Source organism: Panulirus ornatus, chromosome 46, assembly GCF_036320965.1.
Source record: "Panulirus ornatus isolate Po-2019 chromosome 46, ASM3632096v1, whole genome shotgun sequence".
Classification (NCBI taxonomy): Eukaryota; Metazoa; Arthropoda; class Malacostraca; order Decapoda; family Palinuridae; genus Panulirus; species Panulirus ornatus.
The window spans coordinates 3,452,662-3,478,745 of record NC_092269.1 but is presented as its reverse complement, the minus strand read 5'-3'; the positions used below and the strand labels follow the sequence as shown (position 1 = coordinate 3,478,745).

General features: G+C 36.0%; 2 protein-coding genes and 1 long non-coding RNA gene across 10 annotated transcripts; 1 reads left to right on the top strand and 2 right to left on the bottom strand.

The window, feature by feature from the left end:
* Positions 1–1,579: 1,579 nt before the first annotated feature.
* bai (Transmembrane emp24 domain-containing protein bai) lies at positions 1,580–14,670 on the bottom strand. Its single transcript, XM_071688671.1, has 5 exons — positions 14,491–14,670; positions 11,919–12,039; positions 10,699–10,769; positions 5,815–5,941; positions 1,580–4,132 (listed from the first exon to the last, which is right to left on the bottom strand). Exons 1-5 carry the CDS (start codon positions 14,668–14,670, stop codon positions 4,011–4,013), a joined length of 621 nt encoding a protein of 206 aa, XP_071544772.1. The 3' UTR covers positions 1,580–4,010.
* Positions 14,671–14,701: 31 nt separating this feature from the next.
* Positions 14,702–18,521, top strand: LOC139763073 (uncharacterized). 8 transcript variants are annotated; one of them, XR_011716026.1, is made up of 3 exons: positions 14,702–14,838; positions 17,217–17,405; positions 18,194–18,521. It is a non-coding gene; the product is annotated as an uncharacterized lncRNA (long non-coding RNA). The 8 variants fall into 8 exon arrangements; XR_011716029.1 differs by lacking the exon at positions 14,702–14,838 and adding an exon at positions 14,891–14,915; XR_011716027.1 differs by lacking the exon at positions 14,702–14,838 and adding an exon at positions 14,941–15,042.
* Positions 18,512–25,503, bottom strand: LOC139763071 (RNA transcription, translation and transport factor protein). Its single transcript, XM_071688669.1, has 5 exons — positions 25,343–25,503; positions 22,960–23,184; positions 21,372–21,488; positions 20,716–20,855; positions 18,512–19,421 (listed from the first exon to the last, which is right to left on the bottom strand). The coding sequence occupies exons 1-5, from the start codon at positions 25,401–25,403 to the stop codon at positions 19,218–19,220; spliced, it is 747 nt and encodes a 248-aa protein (XP_071544770.1). The 5' UTR covers positions 25,404–25,503; the 3' UTR covers positions 18,512–19,217.
* Positions 25,504–26,084: the final 581 nt, after the last annotated feature.

Genomic DNA, 26,084 nt, shown 5'->3' with positions numbered 1-26,084 from the left:
ACAAATAGAAGCTCAAGGATGATTTAGTAATGGTAATGCTGAAACATTTCCTAACTCTTCCATTACCAATTAGTTGTATTGGCAACAATGCTGAGAAACAAAACTCTAAATAACTAAGAAAAATTCAACCTCCTCTAATAGAATTAAATTCAACCCTCTTCTAATAGAATTATAAAGATATGTAGACCTGACTAAATAAAGCATTAATCAGCCATTTATTTGTCTATGATTCAGTTGCTGCCATGAGACTCGTAATTGGTAAATTCATTTACAAAGCAGATGGAGATCAACTATTTTCATTGCATTTTAGTGCCATGAGCTATGCAAACAGCAATCTAAGCCTACCATGTTAATTCTACATAGGTTTAAACTTGTGCCTAGCATTACTACTTTGTGCTACATGGGCATATTGGTCACTCAGGACGCAATGCTACCAGAATTTATCGAGTACAACTCAAAAAGTTTGTATGAAATTTGCTGCACAGCCAATCCCATCTCTGCATGTATTATACTCAATGTAACACTATGTAAAATCATAACAGCCATTTTCATTATGTTTACAAGCCAGCAGGCTATAATTTAGTAAGGGCAGTTGGATACTGCATAAACTATAACATCTTGAGGAACATGAAACATAAATAATACAAGTGCTCTTATTCACACTATTAGACATAGATAAATAGTATGACAGTCATTTGGGACATATTCTGCTTTGCTCTCATGGTGCAAAGAATTTCAGAACGGATATCAGTACAGCTGATACAGTCAACTTTAAATGCAGGTAAATTGCTAAATCAACATGAATTTCTGTTGATATCTCATATTACACTAAAACCTGATGGCAAGTCCATTGAATGAAGTATTTAAGAAGACTGTTTTACCTGAAGAAGATGGCTTAAAATATTAAAACACATAACAGAGTTACTCTGAGAAAATATGAAAATGCATCGCAATAGATGAAGCTCAGATTTGCATGGAACTGTGTACCTCACTTTATAATCACCTGAAACATGTCTTTATCTTTGAACAACTAATGAAATAAAAGCACTTGGAATTAACTCGAGATGGATGTACGAATAGCAGTTAACTATTAAAATTGGGGAAATATGAAGTCCTTCGCAGGTACACATAAATAACATAAAAACATTAGGCAACAGTAGAATTTAAACATGAGAAAATGATAAGATAGTGAGTAGCCAGCAATGACAATGGCTGAAGATGAGATGAACGAAAATGCAATAATATTCAAAAGATATAAGAAAGGGTGTGTGTGGATATTTACCATGATATATGAGGGTTGCCATGGTTACTGACAATACTGGAAATGTCATGGAATTAAAAGTTATTTTTGATATATCTTGGAAAATTGTGAAAATCTTCCCATGAATGGAAAAATCATGGAAAATCAGCAATTAAATTTCATCATGGTTCTTGATGGTTTAACATATGCCATCTCACATTTTAGCCAAGGTTGGAGCTTAGGATTATGGCTGTAATTTCCTGATGCTAACAAGTATGATGTAGCTACCTAACAAAATACAAAGTTGCTATACCAATTAAGAATGGTTCAGAGAAAACATTATATACAAATGAATGTTTATTCAAGATGAGAACATTTTACTGACAATGACTCACAGATTCACACACAATCACACCAGATCTAACAATATGTGAGCTTATATAAGTCATGTGAAATACATCATTCTATAACATGGCTCTATATGATTATCTAAACAAAACCTGTTGCCTAAAATTTTTTACAATCTTTGGAAAATGTAGACATTTTAAGACATACAGCACAAAAATCAACCTTGAGTTTTTTCCTTTTTTATTATGATCACTTTCTAAGGAGGCTGAAATACCAAAGAAATCATGTGAGGCACATCAGATGACACAATACTAGTTTCCACTAACCCAATCTTTTAGCACCATTAACTTGCTGAAGTACACTGCATTATGTGAAATGTTGTAGATCAGGTGGCCTTCATGATCTGGGAAAGCATTAGTAGAAGGCATGTTTTCTATTACAAACAGTTCTCTTTTCTGACTCAAACACAAATAGTTTATGACTCTACTGCAAACAGTTTTCTTTTCTGACTATATTCATCCTGCACAAATCATGATTGTCTGGCTCATATTCTCATAACCCTCACTACCTCTCAAAGAACAGTCAAATATCAATTCAGCATTAATCAATTTTCCTCAATTGTATGTTTCTATACCTTCTCTTTAATTCTCTACATTTACCTTTATACATTAATACTTGTGAAAACAATCCTTATTCTTCCCATATCCTTAATTTCATATTGCAAATGACAAACACACCACTGCCACACCAACTGGCAGAACTTGGCCAGCAAATGTTTTATCACTATTTATGGACTGAAGGATGTGATGATCAAATATCTGATAATGATTCTAAATGCCAGTGACATCTAGATGCCGATTCAAAACAATGGCACAATACAGAATAATGTGTATTTTATGAAAGTGCTTTATAAGACAGTATATTCTTTTGTGGAAACAAAGTCTTTAACAAACTTTATCAATGGATTTTTTTGTTCAATCAGTAAGTTTCAAATAACTTTACATCTGGACAGCAGGTTTTGCATGGCCCATCCTAGAAAGGGATAAGGTCTGACAAAAATGATCAATAAATAAGATTTTTAAAGTGTATAAAAAATGCAGTCACTATCTTATAAAAGACTGTACATAGCTTATAACTTCTAGAAATTGTCTTTCATTTCCATGGCAAACATAAACCCACAAAGTGAATCTAATAATCTTTATAGTGGACATGCAAAGCAAAGCTTTATGTACAAAATCAAACCCCATACACACCCACAAGACCACTTTACTTTTAGTATGAAAAATCTTAAAAGCTATTCCTTGTAAATTCAGAATTTTTCTGTGCTTCTATACAGCCACAAAGAGGTGTTACGACTGACTGCATTAATATCTAGAAACTCTATCTCTAAAAATTTCCTCTCTGAAAAAGATACATTACTTCTGAACTTATCTTACAGTTAATAAAAAGTGAAAAGAAAAATATTAGCATTCCTTTCTTCAGTATAAGTAACAGTAACCACACATTAATAGAGATATGGTGTGATAACAACACACTCTACATCAGTACAGTATACATATCATAGACATTTTATTAAACTGAGAGGAATGAATACGTAACATGTGCTTCCCAAAATGTAAGCTTTCTACACAATAAAAAATGAGAAGCTCACACACTTCCAATCTTCCTTTTATCTTACAATTTTTGTAAGGTGAAATTTGCATTGTGTTGATAATTACTCATTTACAATGTGATATGGCTAAACAGTTCAAAATACATATAAATGAATCAAGGACTAATTTGTAAGTATGTTCCTCTTGTGTGTACTCCTTTAATAACATAAAATGTTCATCTTAAAATTAAGGTGGCATGAGAATCTTGTGCCATGTCAAAACGATTTATGATAAGGCTATAACCAGAATGTAAACCCTTCCGTCTTTAGCAAGTCAAGAACTTGTCACTTCCTTTCTAACATAAAAAAAGATGTCAAAAATAACTTTGCATTCTATTTTTCACCTGCAAACTGGAATAAAACTTCTTGTGTAAGTGTAACTTACTCATCATGACATTCTCTACTTGATCAAGAAAACTCTTAAAAAATTTCTAAAATATACTGGTCAGAATCTACTCTTGTACCCACAGATGTTTGTTTATTTACTTCAAAATAATTCGTATGAATTTTACATGTTTGTTGACTCCCAGTCTGAAAATAACTAGTGCAATATCTTCTGTAATGAAGTAACACAGTCAAATTTCATTGAAAATCAAAGCAATTATCAAATGCTGAAATAATAATGAATAGGTACAATATAATGCAAGTAAAAATGGGTACTCTTTAATTATCAAATTTTAAATGCTCGTCAATAAAAAATGTATCTCTGTCATGAGACACTTGTTCTCTTTGCTCATTCATGTCATCCTTTGTGGAACATGAAATTCTCTTTTACTCAATAAGCTTCTTTGCCTTAAAGAACTTGCGGAGGTAGAGGACTTGCCAAGTGGCCAGACCAATGAGGCAGCAGAGTGAAAACAATGAGAGGTACAGCACACGAGAATTTGTAGACTCTGCAAAACAAGAAATAATCAAGAAAGCTGTGATGGAAAATTTTTGAACAAAATGAAAATTAAGACTAATAAATTTACACTATCATCTCCAAACAAATAACCAGCCTTCCCTCGGCCTCAAAATGCCCAAGTGCAAAACCATGTTAATTTGTTAAAGATGCAAAAATATCACAATGCTTTTCAGGAGCATGACATTCTGCCAATATTTGTTTAATAAGTACATCACAATTTTGAATGGTTGCAAAGCCTAAAACCACCCAACTAACAATCAAAACATGTATACTTATCAACCACGTTCATTCACTTTGATTAGATCTTTTACCCCTTAATTAACAAAGGACCTGGAATTTCTGCAAGTCCTAATCATTTCAATTTGAGCAATTCATTCAGTATCTATGTTCTACTTTAGGTTAAGCTAAAATCTTTCAATTAGCATCAGCATCTTTTATTCTATCTGTAAAAAACTATTCTTTTTGAGCAACAGAGGGACCTAAATGCTCTACAAAAATATACTAAAATTGTATGAATGTTGTTCATAATATTCCAGCAACTTAATGGAGTACAGCTGCCAAAATTGTCAGATCTTTAAGTATTCTTTCATAAATAATTGTAAATGATGAAAACCAACTGGTTGTTTACATACAATGCCAAGAGTATCAAAAATGTTTGTACACATTTTTCCTAATTCTTTATAATATTTATCTTATCTAAATATGTAAAACAATGCATATACTCGTATAGCAACACTCTCCTAAAATTACAAATGACCCAATAAAGACTTTCTCTCACATCACACCTTACATACGCCACCACTAAGCTGACTTGCTGTATTCTTGCAGCTCAACAGTAAAATGGTAACAATAAAATATTCAAAATTCTAAAAGAAATTCATATCAGGCTAGAAAAGTGTGAAGGTAAGAGGGACACCCTCCTCCAACATACATTTCTGTCCTCCTGTAGTGATGAGCGAGTAACTGTAGCCTTTAAGCCCAATCCCAAGTGGTTGGAGAGCCAGAAAGGAGAACAATGCCATAAGCATCATCTTCACATAATTGAAAATTAAAGTAAACATTTGATGTTAGAGAAACTTGGTGCAGTTTTCATAAGTTCTACTGATTTCTGGAGCCATTTCACCCAATATCATGGAAAATCAAATGGTTTTCATGGGATCTGTTGATCTCTTTAAAAGTTTGTACCTACTACCAGAGTAAGTCAGGTGGGGTTTTCTAAGGTTCTGTTGCTACTAGCAATGTTTCAACTATATATACATTTAGAAACATTTTTTCTGATCTTTACAGCCCTCTCCACTATATACACTTATTCAACAACAATAATAACAAAATGCAAATAATTCACACTTTTGGACAAAATATTTCCACAACTCAAAAATATAATTTTCTTGCTTTGCCTCACATCTAATCTCCTAACAACCAAAACAATCCGTAGAATTCAACCTTACTGACAACAATCATACCCCTCACTCATGCAACCAACTTTATTGAGGAATTCAAACATTTCCCTTTTATTTTCCATAAGTGTACAAATACAAGAAACTGCTCACTTATAACTCCTGTATGATCCAAAAGCAAAACTAGGGGGATCCTACTGAATGCATCCTATTAACTACTAAATTCTCAGACAAAATACTACACAAGTTTAAGAGGTATTCTACATATTCTTACCATTGGTGTCCCTCATCTCCTCCTCACGATGCCTCATGTAGGAAAAATCCTGCACAATGCTTTCACTGAGGTCCTCCAAGCGCTTTAGCTCAATCTCTAGAGGTTTCAACTTGGCTGCTTCACCCAACTATAAGATGATGAATATGCTTTAGTTACATGTAAGTACTTTTTTATGTTCAAGTAAAACCTTTATCTAGCTATATCTCAGACACCCACTCACTCGAGGAACTCCTTCAAGGGGGTGACCATGGCAAAAAGAGTCTCCATAACTGGTCAACTCAGGTGCCAATTCTTAGCTTTTAATGCCTTATCCTTAACAGACCAAAGGCAGGGGAGCAACTCTAGCTCAGTGTTTCCAGAAGCTCCCACCTAATGTTCCTATCAAATACTACCTAATGTGGATGCTCCACTAACTTAATGCTCCTGCCTATTGTCCCTACCTAGTACTTCCACCTAATGCCCCTGCCTAATGTTCCAACCTAGTACTTCTAATCAGTGCTCCTACTTAATGTTATTATTACCATTTCTATCTACTGCTCTTACCATTTTGCCAAAAGAGAGGGCCATCAAATAACACTTGTTGCAGGAAAATCTAAAGTTATGAAGAATAAGCGGTGAGAGTTAAGTGATGTTAAGTATTATGAGTGACAAAGAGACTGTATGTTTGCTGAGAAAATGCCTAAGTCCCATGTGCTGGCGAGGCAGAAAGAAAAGACGAAGGAATGCAACTTGACAACCAGTGAAGTGCTGGCTCAATATGCAGCCTCATTAACTCTCCTGATAGCCAGGTACGTAGTAGTGGCTACAAACCAAGTACTAACTATCTAAAATCTTTAAAAAAGAAAACTTAAAAATAACATCATGATACATCAATACTTTTCATGAAAATATATATGTCCCTTTCATAGAAACAATTATCCTTTCACTAGAGCTGTAATCAAATCTCTCACGAGCTTACAAGTCACTCAGAGAAGAAATAGATGGATGCAAAACTTTAATGAACACTCCAAACATTGAATGTTTTTCATAATTTTTTTATGATGTTAAAGGTATAATTTCTTATCACCAAACAAAACATAACCTACTTACTGCATTTAAGCTTCTGATTGAAAAATATAATATCATACAGGTTGGAAATGAATGCTGACTTCTATTAAATGTCAAATCTGTGCTGATTAAGCTGAAAGCTTTTCCTGAAGTGAATAAAACTATGCAGTATGCTTCAAATTACATCTAAAACATGTTTTGAGTAATGGCTCAGTAGTTGCAACACTTAACTGCTACACTGTTAAGCTGAGAGTCTCAGTCCCAAAAGCCTACTTTCAATAGTCTGCCCAGAGTGCATCCAGATATAAGTGGGTACCTAATCCAAATTTCTAAAATATCAAAGGTAGTTAAATGTGATCCTTTCCACATCAATCCCTTGGAACACAAACTAATAAACTAGTTTGGCATTCCAGTGAAGTACTGAAAATCACCCCAGTATGTACCTAGAGTATACTATACGAGCTCTCCCCTGAACCCTTAGCCATCCTGATAACACTTCAAATAACCTGCTTGCAACAAGTCACCCTCAGTGAGGCTTATCAACATCAATGGATGGAAAGGAATACAGTCCCATCAAGGACTTTCTTGCTCCATGTGTTTATCATTTCCCTAGGAAAAGGGATGAAAGAATAAAACCCACACAAATTCTTTGTGCTAGAACAGAACAAGACACACAGGGCAAGGAAAGGATTACGGGACAATATAGTCCTCCAGACCCAGGCCTATAAAGCCAATACAATGACATGAATAAGTCACAAAGGTCAAGAATCCAGGCTGTGAAAATTAGTTATTTGAGAGGAGCATGAGGTATGATAGATGGAATGAAGAAAGTAATAAGGGGCATATAAAAGATTAGGTATGGCATGGAATGCAATGGAAATGAATTGTGAACTGGAAGACTGAATGAAACATGATACTTTGAGGTGGTTTGGGCATGTGGAAAGATTGAAAGTAGGAGAGTTTACAAGGAGAGTGTATGACAGTACAGCTCAAGGGGTTGGTGTGAGAGGAAGACCACTTGAGACATGGAAAAATAGTGGAGGAATACCAAAGGGAGAGAAATGGGGATGAATGCCTGGAATGGTGTTAGTGAGGGAAGCATGTCAAGATAAATGGAGACTCTTTTGCTTTGGCCACCCCCTTAATGGGAGTTCCTGGAGGGATCAGGCATGAGCGAAAGATTAGACAGACTGAAGAAAATCAAGAATAGGATAGGATGCTGGTTATCTTCTCCAGTATAATCACTTTATAAAAGAAGGAATAGAGGGACAAGATAAGAGAGGGATATTCCTTAAATCCTCACTCATTCATTTGTAATGCAATCTTGATAAGGTGGAAAGCAGAAAAATATCATGTAACCTTCACTCATTTTTGGGGACTCCTGCACCTTTGAGGCTGCACTCCACATGGAAGCAGGGGAAGGTGGGCTTTTTTAGGGTGAAAAGATCCTTGACAGTGCTGCATACATTAACATTTTGCTAAAGATGAGACAGCCTCACTGAAAGTGACTTCTCACTCACGGCATTACCACTTGTAGGCAGACTCTATTTAAAGCAACTACATTTGCTTTGAAAATAATGAAAAAACTACACACATTTACACATTTCACATGCAGAAAAGTGCATCATTCTTTATGCAAAGTCTATGAAATAACCAAGTTAAGCTAAATTCATTTCCTGGCCACCTGGATTGTCTGAATCCCTCAAAAAATATCTGCCCATCTTTTCTCAGACATTTATTTCTATGTGACTAAAAGCACATTAGATATTAATTTCTGAAAGGAAGAGACAAATTGGAAGTGGAGTAGGGACCTGAACACCCAGCTGACTGCAAGTCATCAAACAGGCACTTAACAAAAGATACTGTAATATAATAGTGTGAACATTCAATCAATCAAATTACTGTGTGTGGCAGGGTGTTATCACACAACCTCACTGTCACCCAAAGTAAAAAATAAGTTCTACATAGTTTCATGAATGATGTAACATGAGCATATTTTCTCAACTTGGAAAGTGATTTCACTCATTCATGATAAAGAAAATCAAAAGATGGGAGGAAGTAATGGCACAAAACAAGCACACATTATTCTCCAGCAACAAATCAACTAAAAGCCGCTAATGTTAGTTAATTAATCAGTTAAAAGAAATTAGAAAAATGGCTAGATACCCACTCATTTCACTTAATATTTAGCAGCTTAAGTTAGTCTTCTCAGCTTTTCTACACTAATCATGCACTAGTATCAACCTTTTAGTATATTTTGCCACACCATTATCTTCAAACCAATTCAATATTTTGAATGTGAAAAATCTCTATATCATAATTCACTTTTTTATAAAAGTGGGCACTGCAGCTTCCCTTGGTGAATCACCACAATCAACATGGTTCAAAACATATTTCACTCAAGAGAAGCAGCCTCACAAACTACAAAACTATCCTGGTTACATTTTCTATTAAAGTTAAGACAAAATAGAATATCATTTGCAAGACGTATGGCACACTCAGCTATATAATCTGGTGATATGAGTAATAAAACTGGTTTAGTCATCCAAATGTTGCATTATAAGGCTGTGCCACACACTGATGCCTACAAGCTGGGCTTGAGGCTTAACAAAGCATTCCAGTCACTGGTCTAAAGTAACTTACAAACTTCTGTTGAAGGATATGTATATACCAGTATGTGGAAAGAGAAATACAGCATTAGTGACACTTCTCCACACAATCATATTTACAAAGAAATTTCACTTTTAAACACGTGTTATTTCATATCCATATAGCACAATTTAATCTCGCTCAAAAATCTGTGTGTGTGTGAGAGAAGAGATGAGAGATTGATTACTATTCCTGTGTCACAAGGAGAGAGTTTTACACTCATGTTGCCCTATCTCTTAACACTGTATACAGATTCCGTGTCTTTGCTTCTATGCTTGTACCCACACACACCCATCCCAGCCTCAGCCAGGCACTCATTTATCAACCAGCCCAAAGGGCAGGATGAACACCTGGGGTGGAAGTAAGCCAATTCCCATGCCCAAGATTTTAATCCATGTGGATCTGACCCCAGGCCGCCCCGTTTACTTATGATCAGTAACACTGACCACTAAACCACAGAGGTCCGTGTGTGTGTGTGTGTACCAACGGAAGAAAATATTGGATAAACTTGTAGACAAAGGTGATATACTAACCTATCTATCAATGGATCTTTTAACTAAATGTATATTTATCCTTCTACATCTAACAACTTTAACTCCATTCCCAATTCTATAGGGTGGATCAAGTGCACACAGCAAATATGAATGGAAATTTAGCTAAAATCAATTTGTCAAGTACTTCAAATCAAATCTTTAATTACAATACCATAGGTCAGAATGGTGATGCATAAACTACAAAAATAAATCCAAAAAAATTCTAGAAAAATGGAACCAAAATTTTATTAATGAGGCTCTTGATTCCTATTCTGACACCATTCTTTTCATGACTCAAGTCCGCTTAGCTTCAGCAAAAAAAATTCGCTCAAAAATAATCTCAATTGATTAAGAACATGACTCTCTTAATTCTTTTTAAAAAGAGTATGATAAAGCAATGGAGATAATGAACTTAAAGATTATTAAAGATCATCACATCTGGAGAAAGAATTTATTCCTAAAATCTTATACAAATCTTATACAACAAAACAAAAAGACAAAACAAAACAGATATCTAACATCTCAAAATAATATCATGCAATGTTTGCTAAATAGATTCACTACTCCCTTGCTAATAATCTGAGTTTATACATAAGATGCTTCCCTAGGAACTGCCCACTTGACAGCAAATATAATCAAAAGCTATATAACTCACCGCTTCATATGTCTTGGCTTCCACCCCATGCTTGGTTTTGAGTGTAATCTCCTGCTGGATACCCCGTTGAGCTGTGGACATTAATACATGCTCCATTATGAATATTGAGTTCCACAGTCAAAATCTACTACTACAAGCAAAAGGAAACACACTGATCATAGCAACTTGGGACATTTTAAGGACTGCTTATCAAATTTCATTTCAACATTTCCTTTCCATTAAATATAGGGGGTGAAACAATCTTTCAATAACTGGCCCTGCACCAAGAAAATGATGTTTACATTTCAATGTATTCACAATCTTTCTGCAATGACTCATAATCCATCTCCATATTTTCATCGTACTTGATTGTCGTTTCCCGCGTCAGTGAGGTAGAACCAGGAAACAGGCGAAGAATGGCCTATCCACTCATATATATATATATATATATACATACATATATACATAAATGCCCATACACACACATATAATACATATACATACACAGACATATACATATAAACACATGCACGTATTCATACTTGCTTGCCTTCATCCATTCCTGATGCTACTCTGTCCCACAGGTAGCAGCAATGCTACACCCTGCTTCAGCAAGGAAGCACCAGGAAAACAGACAAAAAAAGGCAACATTCGCTCACACTCAGTCTCTAGCTGTCATGTGTAATGCACCAAACCCACGGCTCCCTATCTACATCCAAGCCCCACAGACATTTCCATGGTTTACCCCAGAAGTTTCACGTTACTAAATACATGTATAAACCCTCTTAGCCTGTTCAGTCAACAACTGTTCTTTACAATCCCCCTACTACTCACAGTTATCTAGCTTTTTATTACTTTATCTTCCTGCCCCAGAATTCCCTTCTTTCATCTATGGGGTTCCTAAAGCATTCAGGAAGCCAGCTACATCACATGGCAGAACCACAGATCATAAAGTGTAGTGAAGTTGTGCATGTGTGTGTGTGTGTGCGTTGGGGTAACAAAAGACCAAATGAACAATGGAATGCCAAAATAGGGATGTGAGATCAAAACTTTCAATACTTCATAGATTTCACCCTCCTATTTGTATCTGGTAAAGGTATCTTTTTATAATGGATACTAGCCTTCTTCAAAATTCGTTTTCAACTCAGTAGATAACATCACCACAGTACACTATTCTATTCTTGTGCATCAACATAATTCTAACAAATTCACAGTTTAAACTAAACTAATAGTCAACTTACTTGGGGGTACCCTGGAAATAAAGCAAACTTCATAGACATCATAGTCCTCAGTATTGAAAATAAACTTGCCACTCTCTGCTTCTTCCTTCACGTACAGATGATGACCTTTGGAGTCTGTAACCTGCAAAAAATTAATCCCTAAGTGTACATTAATGCAACAGCCACAAAACTAATTTCACAGGTGTGAAATTGTACGAACCTGCCATATCTTTGTTTTATTCAAGGTAAAACAAAAAGTAACAGACACAACCAAATGTGAAAAATAAATCAATTTCCACAAGATGCTGTACAATGGTGCAATTAGCTCACATACAAAAAGCACCTCAAATTAAGCATACTGAAAGAAGTAATTATTACTATATGTTCCAATACCTACAAACTATTCATTAGACAATACAAAACAATTCCCTAGACACAACATCCAAAAAGAGATCTAATATGAACATCAAGAAGAGAAAAAATTTCAGCTCAATTTCATTCTCAATCCAAAGAAATCTATTCTTCCTAACTGCCAAACTTGGTTACATCAACAACAGCCTACACATCCAATTAGTATCTCTCTCAGAAATCATTTCTGACCCTTTGCACTTGTCACATTTTTTAGTTTAAGTTTTATCAAATACAGGAGTACTTAAAATCCCCGACTTTTTTCATTTTATCTATAAACCTCTAATTCAACTTTTTGGTAATGTATACATCCTAACCAATGATACCATAAGTATAAAGAGCTCTTAATTTTGAATCATAAAGTTAATATTTACTGGATAAATGACATTTTTCAACTGTAAAATGCTTAAATAAAAAATTCAGTGTTGCATATACCAAGATCATCCAAATACATTAGTACATAATGTCAAAATACTAGTGCAAACGTGAAGCTGTAAAACTTGAAAAAAAAAAAAAAAAAGCCAAATGCCATAAGGAAAATTCAGTATCAATCACCTTTAAATTGGTTCACTTTAACCCTATTAGCTATCAGTTAGGTTTCCTTTCCAATCCTGTAAATTTCGTATTTTTCAAACCTTATCAGCAAAAAAAAAATGTAATAAGCTCATACAGTAATTCCAAAGACATTCCCAAGACAATGAGAAAATCACTTCAGAATTAACATCATTCTGATAATGCAAGTGTTGAAGGTACATTAATACAATGCAAAAAAAATAATGCAAGTATGAAGAGACCTGCCACTAAACGTGTTTTACAGTTCATCTTCCCTAAACCAAAAAATTTCCTTTCTTTTATACTTGTCCACTTATGCAAATGGAGCATGCCTCATATGAGAACAACTTTCTATGCTATACTTTACACTGAGTGCCAGGTTTTGCATTCAACCCCTGGAAGCTCACTTCAACACTTCACCACTGCTGAACAGAATAAATTATTCATTTTTTTCTATCGTTGTTTAATATTTTAGGCAAGTATGTTTTCTAAGATTTATTTTTTCACATCTGCTTCACATAACCACAATGGCCAATGGTTTATTAATCTTTAACTCTTCAGCATGAATATATTTCATTATATATCATATGTATTTGACTTTACTACTGTCTGATTTTCAGCACACACCTGACCATGGTGGGCAGGTTTTCCAATAACTGCAATATCAGGATTGATGCTTAGGGATGCATCTCACACTATGTTAACAGATGCATCAGTCTAATTCATTGCATGCAATGCTCAGTCGGTGCAAAAATGTTAAGGAGGCCTTATTTTTCTATCATCAATATGTTGTGGAGGTAATAGTCAGGAATCCAAACATACATGAATCTATCTCTTTATTTTTAAGAGCAGAGAAATGTGCATTTTACCAAGTACTCACATGACGATCATAGGTAATATGTATTCTTTCCCTTTATATAAACCCTTTTTCTATTTCACTCAATTTCTCAATTCTTCACATCCCCCTTATATACTGGGTAATAAAAACCAAAAGACAGAACAGTCTTCCACAGGTATCTTTCTAATCTTAACTTATAGTATTGCGGAAAATAAAACGTAATATCCCAAAGGCTAGTTTCAGTCCATGGCTTATCAGTAACAAATACTGGTAATTTACCAAGTACAATATGCTCTAACTCATTATATGAATCTCAAATGCCCAAAGAACAACTAAATCATTCATTATCTATCACCACTTTCCATGGATACCTAAACTGGTTACGTACTAAAAAAAAAAATCCCAATCACATTGCTGAATTCTTATATTTTGAAAACACAACACAACTACCACTAAACAGTATCATTCATCCAAATATAATACAATGGTAACCATAAAATGACAATTTCACTCCATGTTTCACCTATACCCAAGAAAATCTGGGTAACATAACCCACATATGATGAAACAGGTGGCAGACATTACTCTCACCATAGTACCCATTCCTTCTCCCGTATTCCATGACTATACCAAGAAATGGTGTCTTAGTCTCCAATTCTTATGAATATATCTCATTACTAAGACACCATCTGTTCTGTGGAAAGTTTGAAGACCGTAAAAAAAAAATATCGTGAGTACGAGTGATACAACTCGAGTTCCACTACCGTGAGATGCGTATTAGTCTTCCATCCTTACCTGTATATCGACTCTCTGCCCAGGGGACTCCTGCACCTCATATTCACCAGACACGAGGACATCTTTATGAATCTCCTCCCGGAGGCACTTCTGGGTGTTGGGCTGCAGGTGGAACATCACGCCGTCCGCCGCCGCCACAAGCACCCCGAATATCGTCATTACCCACGTTACACGGCCCATCCTCGCCTTCTCAAGCACGGGTCTCCTTCCTAGTCAATGGCATGAAGCCTTGCCACAGAGTGTGAGTGGTGTATATATCCCGATATTGGAGGAAAGAACCTGCCGATAACAGTGGTCAGCTGTGGTGGGGAAAGCCGCCGATGACGTTTGCTTACGGACGAGTTCCACGTAAGACAACCTTCACTCTTATAGACCCCATCTCTCAATACACCTCAAGGAAATAGATTTACCCAGTTTTTAACTTGGTAAAAATAGTGGTCAGATAAAATACTATTCAAGAGGTTTGGGTTGAGGGTAATAGGGTATTCTTTTTTTTTTTTTAGTGCGTGTTTTGTGTGTGCTAGTGAAGGACGCAGCGGCCTGCGTCCATTGGTTTGTTTACAGTGGTATAACTACCTCCCCCTCTTCATGGAATTTTGAAATAAACTTTTATTGTCCCTTGAAAACACGACGGTACTACGACACCTCAGCATGAGGGGTTTTTAACACGACGAACAACCCTTTAGCAAGACGGTTAACGAGCCTTTACAACGACTCGACGACTGTTTAGCACGACAGTACAGGCCCTTAGAGCGAATTAACGACCCTTTAGCTCTACTCTTATTATATCAAAATTGTTAGATATGTAGTCTAAGGTTTCTCTATTCTGTCAGTTGTAGTAGTTTTCTGTTGTGTAGTACAACTCACAGTTATGCACATATATTTATATACTCCTCTCTCTTACTTTATGTGTTAGGGTAATGACAATTTAAGATTATCCTCATTCATTATCCAGTGTAGAATATACTTTGTACATATACACCAGAGTGTCTTAATCTGGAAAGTCAGTGTGAAGTTTTTCTTGTTGATTTAAAATGATTTTGTATCTGACTTTGTGCATAGTGAATCTCATCATAAGATTAACAGCAAACTTTTAACACAAACTTATTCCCATTAAACCTACTCTTAGGTTGTTATTATTATAGCCCTCTTTGCTAAAGAGGTACAGATGAATGAATCAGTTTCAGGTTGATGAAGCAAGAAATATTAGTGCTCTGTATCATTCAATATAAATTCTAGCTCTAATATGAACCATTTTCTAAGTAAAGTTGACCCCAAACTGCCTGATCAGAGTATAGTTTTGTTCTCTTATAATGCACACATTATGAAAGATATCTTTGATTCTGCAACAAAATAAAAATTTTACTCCATGATATGATTTTCTCCAAGTTAATTTGAAGATTGTCTCGACTTCCCAATTTTTCTTTGAATTTGATTTTTAATGAGCCAAGATTTCTGTGGGTTAATATTTCTGTATTTTGGATTGGTTGTAGGGTAAAAAAATCTACCCCAATCTGGTAAAGCATCCCTGCCTTTTGATAATGTATGAGGTTAGAGCTGTGGCTTCAAACCCAAGCTGTAATATTATTTCATTAAAAGATGCTTCAGGTATGCAAGTTATGTATGTTTGTGTAACTGAATGGAATGTGAGGTATGAATGATGAATCTAAGCGGAAATTTACTAATTTCAGGAGAGGTAATTTTTATAGACATGACTTCGTCAGAGGGCTGAACTAGGGAGTGTAAAGTGGTCAAGGTAAACCACAGTATAGTCTGTTGGATGTGCCTGAGGTTGGTAGACTAGGGTTTTGGTATACTGTATCGTACATTACAGCCAGGGACTGGATGTGTGCAAATAAGCATACAAGATGTTAGTTCCATCTTATTGCTGACAGTACTTAGTGAAGGCGAGAAAAAGTTAGGTATGAAAAGAATGGAGGAAATAGTACATTTAACTGTAATGGATTAGTGATATGAGATCAGGTTTGATGAATAATGTAAATTTGAAGGAAGGCATGGGAATTATGATGAAAAATGTGGTTTGGTTACTCATATGTAAAGGTTATGAAATACATACAAAATTCATATATATGTAGAGAGTGAAAGAGTATGGTTCTCTTACATATGCAACATGCAGTGATAAGGAAGAGAAGGATAAAGATACTTTATAGAGTATGAAGAACAGTTGATGATGTGGATTCAGGGGAAAAATAGTATTGAGGTTCAGATGGAAATCATCAGGTCTTGCAGTAGTAATATATATACATCAGTGTTTTTTTTGCATTGTCTAGAACTAAATGAACGGAAGATAATCTCAAGTTTATTAGTAAATGAAACAAAGGGAGGTTGGGGTGATGTGGCAGCACAAGTCCATTAACAGAAGCTCCCAGAGAAATGTTTGGTAATGTAAGAATATGTTATGAAAAGAAAGAATCAGCATGGTGGAATGAAGATTTAAGGAAGATAGTTGATGGGAAAAAGTTTGGATGGAGAAGCTGCATCTTCCTGAAAATAATGACAGAGCACAAACAGCAGAATATAAAATTTTTGATCGCTTTAAAAGTTTACATATGTTAGGTATACTCTAGTGGGAGAATTTCATTGTTTTCCTTTTGATGCCCATTATACCAATTAGTTAGTTTTAAGGTGAGATTTCAGTGCATTTACCAGAACTACATGAACATTTGAAATTAGTAGCATCCCAGCAAATGTAATTTCTTTTTCAGATCTATAACAATTAGGAATGACAGTTGGCAGAGATTCAAACAAGGAAGTGGTCAGTGAGCCTGAAGATTGCTTAGGGTGTCGTTTGGTTGGTGGAGGTGGTTGCCTTGGAGCTTCTGTCTATGTGGCCTATCATGCAACAAGGAATACAAATCGCATTGGGAGATCTCTTACACTTGTATTTGCTGGAGGTGATTATTTGCTGACTTATGCAAAATGTCAAAAAATTTGCTCACACCATTTTATGTGCTCAGATAACAGTTAATAGCCAAACATTTGTGAGAGTGGTGAATGATGATATACTAACAGAATGGATGCACAAAATATGTCTTTAGTAATTATGTGGGAGGTTTCAGGTGACTGGATAGAGGCTGTGACAGTGCCATTGCACAAAGGAACTCTGGGGAAAATCGGCTTGTTGAGCATACTAGCAAAGGTGGATGGGAGAATTATGACTGAAAGAGTGAAGATATTAAAAGCATAGGATAAGTAAAGAATATGTAGCTCCTAGGAAAGGCAGGGAATGTGTAGATCAAAATTTTCTGTGAAAGTGGTGGTGAAGTATAAAAGATGTATGTTGTAGTTGTGGATCTAGAAAGGGTAATGTTGAAAGCAGACCAAAATGTGAACAGAGGGGTATTGGAACTGTGGCATAGGTGGGGATTTGGTTGATATGTCCATCATATGAAAAAGTTAGCTGGTACCCGTGAAAGTGAAGGGTAGGTTAAGATTTATAATTGGTATGGCAGATATATTTCCCAATAGATGGAGTGGCTGTGGCACTGAAAGAAATGAAAAATAGAACGATGGCAGACCTTGAGCTGGATAGGACGAGGTGATTGATAGCTAACTTACTCTTAGACGATTTGATGAAAGAGAGTGATGAGAAATTGAAGGTGATGAATTATTTATGGTGTATAAAGAATCATTAAGGAAATTATCATATAAAATTGGTTTACTAAAATATTTTTTTTTTCAGCCCTTGCAGGAATAGGAATTACAAGATTACTGAGGCTTCCACCATTTGACAAGGGCAAGCATAAGAATCATTTTACATCTTAATCACTCGGAAAGGCTGGTGGGCTGTTCCATCACTTATGTTGTCAAAATTGACTACTCTCTCTGGGTACAGGGAAGAAAGAATACTACCCATGTATATCCTCCATGTCATATGAGGTGACTGAGAGAGGAGTATAGGAACAATGTATAATGCACAGTTTATTTTTACAGCTTCATATACAGCCCAGCGACAGCACATAATATAGTATATTACTGGAAAGGTGTATAAATAAAACAATAATTCATAAGAGTTTTATTTTTAAGTCCTTATTAATGCATAAACAATTAGGCAGGCACAGACATCTTGTTCTTGATAACATGGGGGCTATGTATGGGATGTACTCAACAACTCCATCAGGTAGGCTTTCAGATAGTCTTCAGGGATTTTTGCCATATATGAAAGGAATGTACTACATACGGGCAAGAATGAAGGAGTTCAAAGCTCGACGACATTGTTCTAAACCTAAGTATGCGCACAAATCTTAAACATGTTTTGATAAAAAATTTGAGCTTAATGTTCAATATTTACCCTACTTTAACATTATCTTGGAAGAGCTATCATGTCACACCCCAAGATTAGTTGCAGTGTGTTAATAGTGTCCATTTGGCATGAGAACTTCACCACAGATTAGTAGGTCGGTACGGGAAATTTACCTGCTGTAGCAATATATTCATACATGTAACGACTAGGAAATGCCACCATGCATATCATACCAAAGGTAGTTATTACCACAAAAAAAATATAGCTCACTCCTGATATTCTCTCAGTTCAATGTAAGAATCATCACATTCCTTATATATGGGGAATCAATAACCATGTCTATTTTTCCTCAAACCTTTGGTCTACAACTCAAGGTAATAACTCTCCTATGACTCAGTAAGGAAATATTTCATTCATCATAGTCCGGCAAAATTCTCAGGAGGAAGTGTACACATATCCAACATTAACGTCCCACTTTTCCAAGCTTGGTATCAGTCTTGGGATTTGCAGTTATTGTCTGAACTGCTACTATGCACTCGTTTATTTTAGTTTGAAGTTCTCGAAGATCATGAATGTATATTAGCCTCAGTGCCTTTCCAGCATTGTTAAGGACATAATCTCCAGTCTCAAAGCCTAAGTCAGCCTCAAATATGGGGTAAGGTTTGCCCTGTGGATAAAGAAAGAAATTTTAGTTTGGATATTTGGTGATACATAGTGCAATTTTCCTGTTATCTAATGCAAATAAATTTTCCAGGGTAATTAAAGTACATCTAAATTTTTTTTCAAACATGACCAATTCCTGCATTTGTAAGGTAATGTCAAGAACAGATGAAGGAATGGCCACATTTGCTTTTAGTATAGCTACAAAAATGAGTTTTGCACAACCTATTTCTTGAGCTTAGAAAAAGTAAACCACTGGCATGTACTTTATAACTCTTATCCAGATTTCATCCTGAGCAGTAGATTACATGGAAAAGTCCATAAAACAATAAAGCCATTAATTAGGTCAACAGCTAATGCAAAAGGTCAGTTGCTGTCATCAAGTGAAAGCAGCTAACACCACCCCACTTCAAGCTCTATCTGCCCTGCAACCAATGGATGGTACTCTTCTGGAAAAATTAAATTAAGAGTGCAATGAAGCTAAAAGGTATGTACAATAGTTAATCCTTGATGAGATGCTAAGCTTCACCTGAAAAAATTTACTTGCGGGTATCACAGTGAATCATTGGAAGCGCAGCCTCTCAGTGCTGTTATCATATGGTGCTTATTTGTATATCGTATTAATGTCTAAATGTAGTGTTAGTATCGTTTCCACAATGATACAATCTCTCCTTGTCATATATAACACATAACACTTAACTCACACAACTTGTTCTTCATAACTCTAGATTTCCCTGTATGGCACTATACAAATAAACAATACTATTAGCTTCCTCTCTACCTTTTGGCAAAATAGTTGGAGCAACAGATAGGAGTATTATGTAGGAATATTAAGCTTGAGCATCAGGTAGACGTACTTGGTAGGAACATTAGGCAGGAAATCTCCGAGGGATAGGCCACTGTGATGTCTATTTCCCTTTACTATCAATCTCTTGAACTCTTTATTCCCCCATTTTTTCTCACCTACTATTTATCCTTTTCTAATATCCTTCTTTCTTCATTTTTTTTTTTTTTTTTTTTTTTTTTTTTTTTTTTTTGCTAAAGGCCTGCTTTTGCTGCAAATTTCAATCCTTAACTAAGGCCTCTGATGTAAAATGAAAACCTAACACAACCTGGTTTCAGTAATATTTTAACATACATTTTTCTCTTAACTCCTTCAATCATTTCATTTCCATGATAGTACAAATATCTAAAATGTGTTTTAGGTTTCTCCACAGAAACTAAAAAAAAAAAAAAAAAAAATACAAATACCTTATATAATACATTCAAAATATACATCATGATTGTTCCTAGTAACTTACTTGATGAACAAATTCACCAGGATTCTGTAGAGCTTCAGCGGAAAGTCTGGTACTAACGAGTTTGCTTATGGCCTTCAATGTTATGAGATGGTCAGGGTGTGGGGTTATGTTTAGCTGTTGTGCCAGTCGTGTTACTCCATCTGCAATACATTTATAACAAAGACACCAACAATTAAAATCAATATAATCACCTCAAAAACTACAAGTTTAACCATTAGGCTCTTTGATTTTATATAAAATCATCAGTTTCATATAGTATAATCTACACATTATTCTGAAACAGCTAATAAATATTTTACTGTGCTTTACCATAAAATCCATTATTAACAATTATATCCAACTGCAGAGGGTAAACAATGAATATAAATGAACAAAATAAACTCCCAATATTTATAAACCAAACTCCCTACATAACCTACCTATAATTATGATACACTGTAAGAGGTACAATTGAGGTTGAAAAGAGAAACTATCTATCTATATCTCTATAGACTATGGCCTGCTTCCTAGCCTTTCATGCCACTGGCAGAGGGTAAGTCAAGTGCAGTGTTTCAGGCAAAGTGGTTGTGGCAGCCACCAAAGAAACCTCTTTGTCTTTTAAATACTGTTGTTCAACATTTCTACACAATATGCACAGACTTTCCATGGTTACTTACCTCTAAATTCTGGGCTTTGGAAGTCTAAGGCATCAAGAGGATTAATGTTCACTACTTTAGGTGCACATTTCTGCTTGTTTCGAACATTATCAGCAGTCTCAGTTTTATATTTATCAACTGTAAGGAAAAGATGGAAATATGAATTAATCATCAATACTTACATCTTGTTTAGCTATATTCAGCAACCAACCTGAAGACATATGTATATTATAGCATTTCTATAAATCTTTTGTTGCTTACACAAGTACTGCAGAAGTCAATACTGTATCAGATACATATATTTTTTTATACATATTCGCAGAAGGAACAGACATAGGGGCCAGGTGAGGATATTCCCTCAAAGGCCCAGTCCTCTGTTCTTAACGCTACCTCGCTAACGCGGGAAATGGCGAATAGTATGAAAGAAAGATGAATGAATATTATATATATATATATATATATATATATATATATATATATATATATATATATATATATAATAACCGTAGAAGGCGACTAAAAGGAAAGGGAGTGGGGGGCTGGAAATTCTACCCTCCCGTTTATAATCATCCAAAAGAAGGAACGGGGAGGTGGGCCAAGTGAGGATATACCTTTATGGCTCACTCCTCTGTTCTTAATGCTACCTTACTAACACGGGATAAGGCGAATATGGATGAAAAAAACTATATAATTGCTGTTTCCTGCCTCTGTGAGGTAATGCCTGGAAACAGATAAGGGTTGGCCCATCCACTCATATAGATGTATATATACATAAATGCCCACATATGTATATACATATACTTGCTTGCCTTCACCCATTTCTGTTGCTACCCCACCCCACAGGAAAGAGCATTGCTACCCCATGCTTCAGTGAGGTAGCACCAAGAAAACAGAGAAAAAAGGCAACATTCATTCAGTGTCTAGCTGTCATGTGTAATGCACTGAAACCCCTGCTCCCTATCCACATCCAGGCCCCACAGGCCTTTCCATGGTTTATCCCAGATGCTTTACATATATCATCTACAGCATATAACAAATTCCAGGATAAAGGAAAAAATTACTGTAATTCATGAAAACTCATTACATGTATTTTCTCCCAACCAATATAGCAAATATCTGAAATTATTGCAAAGTTAAGGCCCCTCTCATAAGAGGGCTACAGAGGATAGTTTGTTATCTATCATTAACTCATTCCCAGTTTCCAATAGAACAGATAGAATACAAAATGGCTTCATGCAAATGTGAAGAAATCATTAAATGGCACATGGCTGAAAGTCTTCTAAGATGGTATAGTTATACAGACTATACAGCAGATGATGGTTTGTGAAGAAGATTTACAGCAAAGAAAGGCCAAGCATTAATGTGAGATTGGAACAATAAAGTGGTGCATCAATGTGCACCATATGTTCATTAATTAGGTAGGGGTCAGTACCAAAGGTCAAAAATTCTCAATACTTGAAAGTTGGGACAATGGTAATGCATTTGCAGTCTCCATTAACTCAAATTTCAAGTGCAGGCTTTCAGCAGTGACAATGTTAATACATTCTATGGACAACTAACCATGAAAAATAAATATTCTTAGTTCCTAATAGAGCATTAAATAACATACTATTGTCTCCATACTCGAACCGCACAGCAAGCCCTAATAACCAATCCACTACAGCTGGACGATCATTAGGGTTGGTTGGGCAATTGAGCCCACCCAAGTAGCGCTTGTATGCCGTGGGCCAGTCTTTCGAATCAATTGCCTTTAAGTCTCCACGGTCCTCAATCTTGTAGTGACGGATCTTCTGATCTTCAAGCCAAACAACAAGGTCACGAAAACTCTTCTCATCTGTAAGAAGTACAATTCACAGTAATACAGTAATAGCGTGGGCTATGGATAGAGTTGTGCGCAGGAGGGTGGATGTGCTGGAAATGAGATGTTTGAGGACAATGTGTGGAGTGAGGTGGTTTGATCAAGTAAGTAATGTAAGGGTAAGAGAGATGTGTGGAAATAAAGAGAGCGTGGTTGAGAGAGCAGAAGAGGGTGTTTTGAAATGGTTTGGGCACATGGAGAGAATGAGTGAGGAAAGATTGACCAAGAGGATATATGTGTCGGAGGTGGAGGGAACGAGGAGAAGTGGGAGACCAAATTGGAGGTGGAAAGATGGAGTGAAAAAGATTTTGTGTGATCGGGGCCTGAACATGCAGGAGGGTGAAAGGAGGGCAAGGAATAGAGTGAATTGGATTGATGTGGTATACCGGGGTTGACGTGCTGTCAGTGGATTGAATCAGGGCATGTGAAGCGTCTGGGGTAAACCATGGAAAGTTGTGTGGGGCCTGGATGTGGAAAGGGAGCTGTGGTTTCGGGAATTATTGCATGACAGCTAGAGACTGAGTGTAAATGAATGGGGCCTTTGTTGTCTTTTCCTAGTGCTACCTCGCACACATGAGGGGGGAGGGGGATGGTATTCCATGTGTGGCGAGGTGGCGATGGGAATGAATAAAGGCAGACAGTGTGAATTGTGTGCATGGGTATATATGTGTGTGTCTGTGTGTGTGTATATATGTGTACATTGAGATGTATAGGTATGTATATTTGTGTGTGTGGACGTGTATGTATATACATTGTGTATGGGGGTGGATTGGGCCATTTCTTTCGTCTGTTTCCTTGCGCTACCTCGCAAACGCGGGAGACAGCGACAAAGCAAAATAAAAAATAATAATAATACTAACATATCATACTGCACTGCAGACAGCACGCTATTTTGAGATATGTACCTTCCCTCGTCTAACACACAGTAAAAAATCATGTGAATACCACGTCAAACAAGGAGAATCACAGTAATTCAAAATATAAGGAGAAAGTAGTTAGAGAGCTGCTATGTCTGTTGTCTATTTTTGACATTCCGTGGCAGATGGTGCGATGCTTAGTCAATCTTTACATTTCAACCTGAAATGAATATTGGGCATTAAATCACAACTGGCAAAGAAATTAGGCAGTCTTCATTGGTTCTGCTGTTCTTTCTACAGGTGTTATATTACATTCAACATTAATCAACACCATATTTTCTCCTAATATACATAACTGTCATTGGCTATCACCTTATTTACCTTGTTTAGAATGTACTTGGCACTATTACTCAAAAACCATGCTCCATATCTCTTATTGTACCCTCTACATCCTACACCAGCATTACACAAAAAAATCACTCAGTAATCAAAGCTAGTTTTAATGCGTGCGTAAACTGATAATCTACTTACTTTACAATTGTTTAACATTCTTTTACATTAATTAATCCCTTATCATCCCTGAAGTTCATACACTTCTACACTATTGCTTCATTCATTGTACAATTCTACTGGAATTCAATGCTCCAAATCAATCTCCACATTTCTTATATCATTTTTTTATCAACATCAGCATTACAGAATATAATCACTCAACATCCAAGGCTTGTCCTGATACATAACTAGACTGATCGATTAAGCGTAACTTTAAACTACATCAACATTCAAGATGTGGACAATACTTAACAGTACATTCAATACTAATGAAACAAGTATGCATGAGCAAATTTGGTAAAATAGTGTTTGACCCACTAGTGCCAACATGTTCCTCAAACATCAAGATTTTGACTCTTAAATATTAATCATGACACATGCGAGCAACCAAAGTTCCACATTACCCACAGGTGCTGGGGACAATGCAAAGCACAATGGCAAGGATGAAATATCAATATGTATTTAATATCAAGCCAATTAAAAACATAGTAAAATCTATTCCCATCTTTATGAAGGGCAATAAATCATTCCAATATGTACCCATAAAATCCTTAATTTGTTTTCTCTACTCATGACATGGAAGAAGACACATATAGATTCGCAGCTAATGAACAAATTCGTATCTTAGAATATAATAACTGAATTAAAACTGCCACACCAAGATTTACTACTTAAAATGAGAATAGAACATGAAAGGTTCATTTACTTGGATCCCGTCGGCTTACCATTAGCATTGAAGTTCTCTGGGTTCATGTAGTCCAAAGCCACCAACTTTCGGCGAAACATATTTTCTTTTAAGTTAAACAGTTACGAGTTTTATGTCGTAGCAACGTGACAGACCGTCTAGTGATGCCGATACCAGCTGTGCCAAGCGTTCGGCTAGCGCGACCTGCAGAAAATTGGATTACTAGCCAGGGTTTTCCTGGGCATCAGATGGTGAATCCGAAATTCGGATTTGCAATCAATGACGTCATTTTAGGTGTTTCTCGTTTTAAATAATAAAGTCCCTTTTCCAGGCATTATTTGTTTTAAATGATAAGGCTCCTCTTCCTATAACATGTTGGTTTCAGATGGAAGACATGATAGGGCAAAGGAAATAGCCAAAAAAGGGGGTAGGGAAAGTCCGAGTTCATGAGACGAAAACAACCCTTAAAGAAAGGGGAAGTTGCTATTTTCATGGACAGGAATATTTCTAAGCTTTGCGATGCAGGTAGGAATAGACTAATGAATATCATGCATGACTCGTGATAGCCAGTGGCATATGCATATCGCATCTGAATTCTCCTCTTTGAGTATATGACTCTCGTGTCGAATGTGTGAAAAAACTGGAGGAAGTGAAGTGTTTTAGATATCTGGGAGTGGATCTGGCAGCGGATGGAACCATGGAAGCGGAAGTGGATCATAGGGTGGGGGAGGGGGCGAAAATTCTGGGAGCCTTGAAGAATGTGTGGAAGTCGAGAACATTAT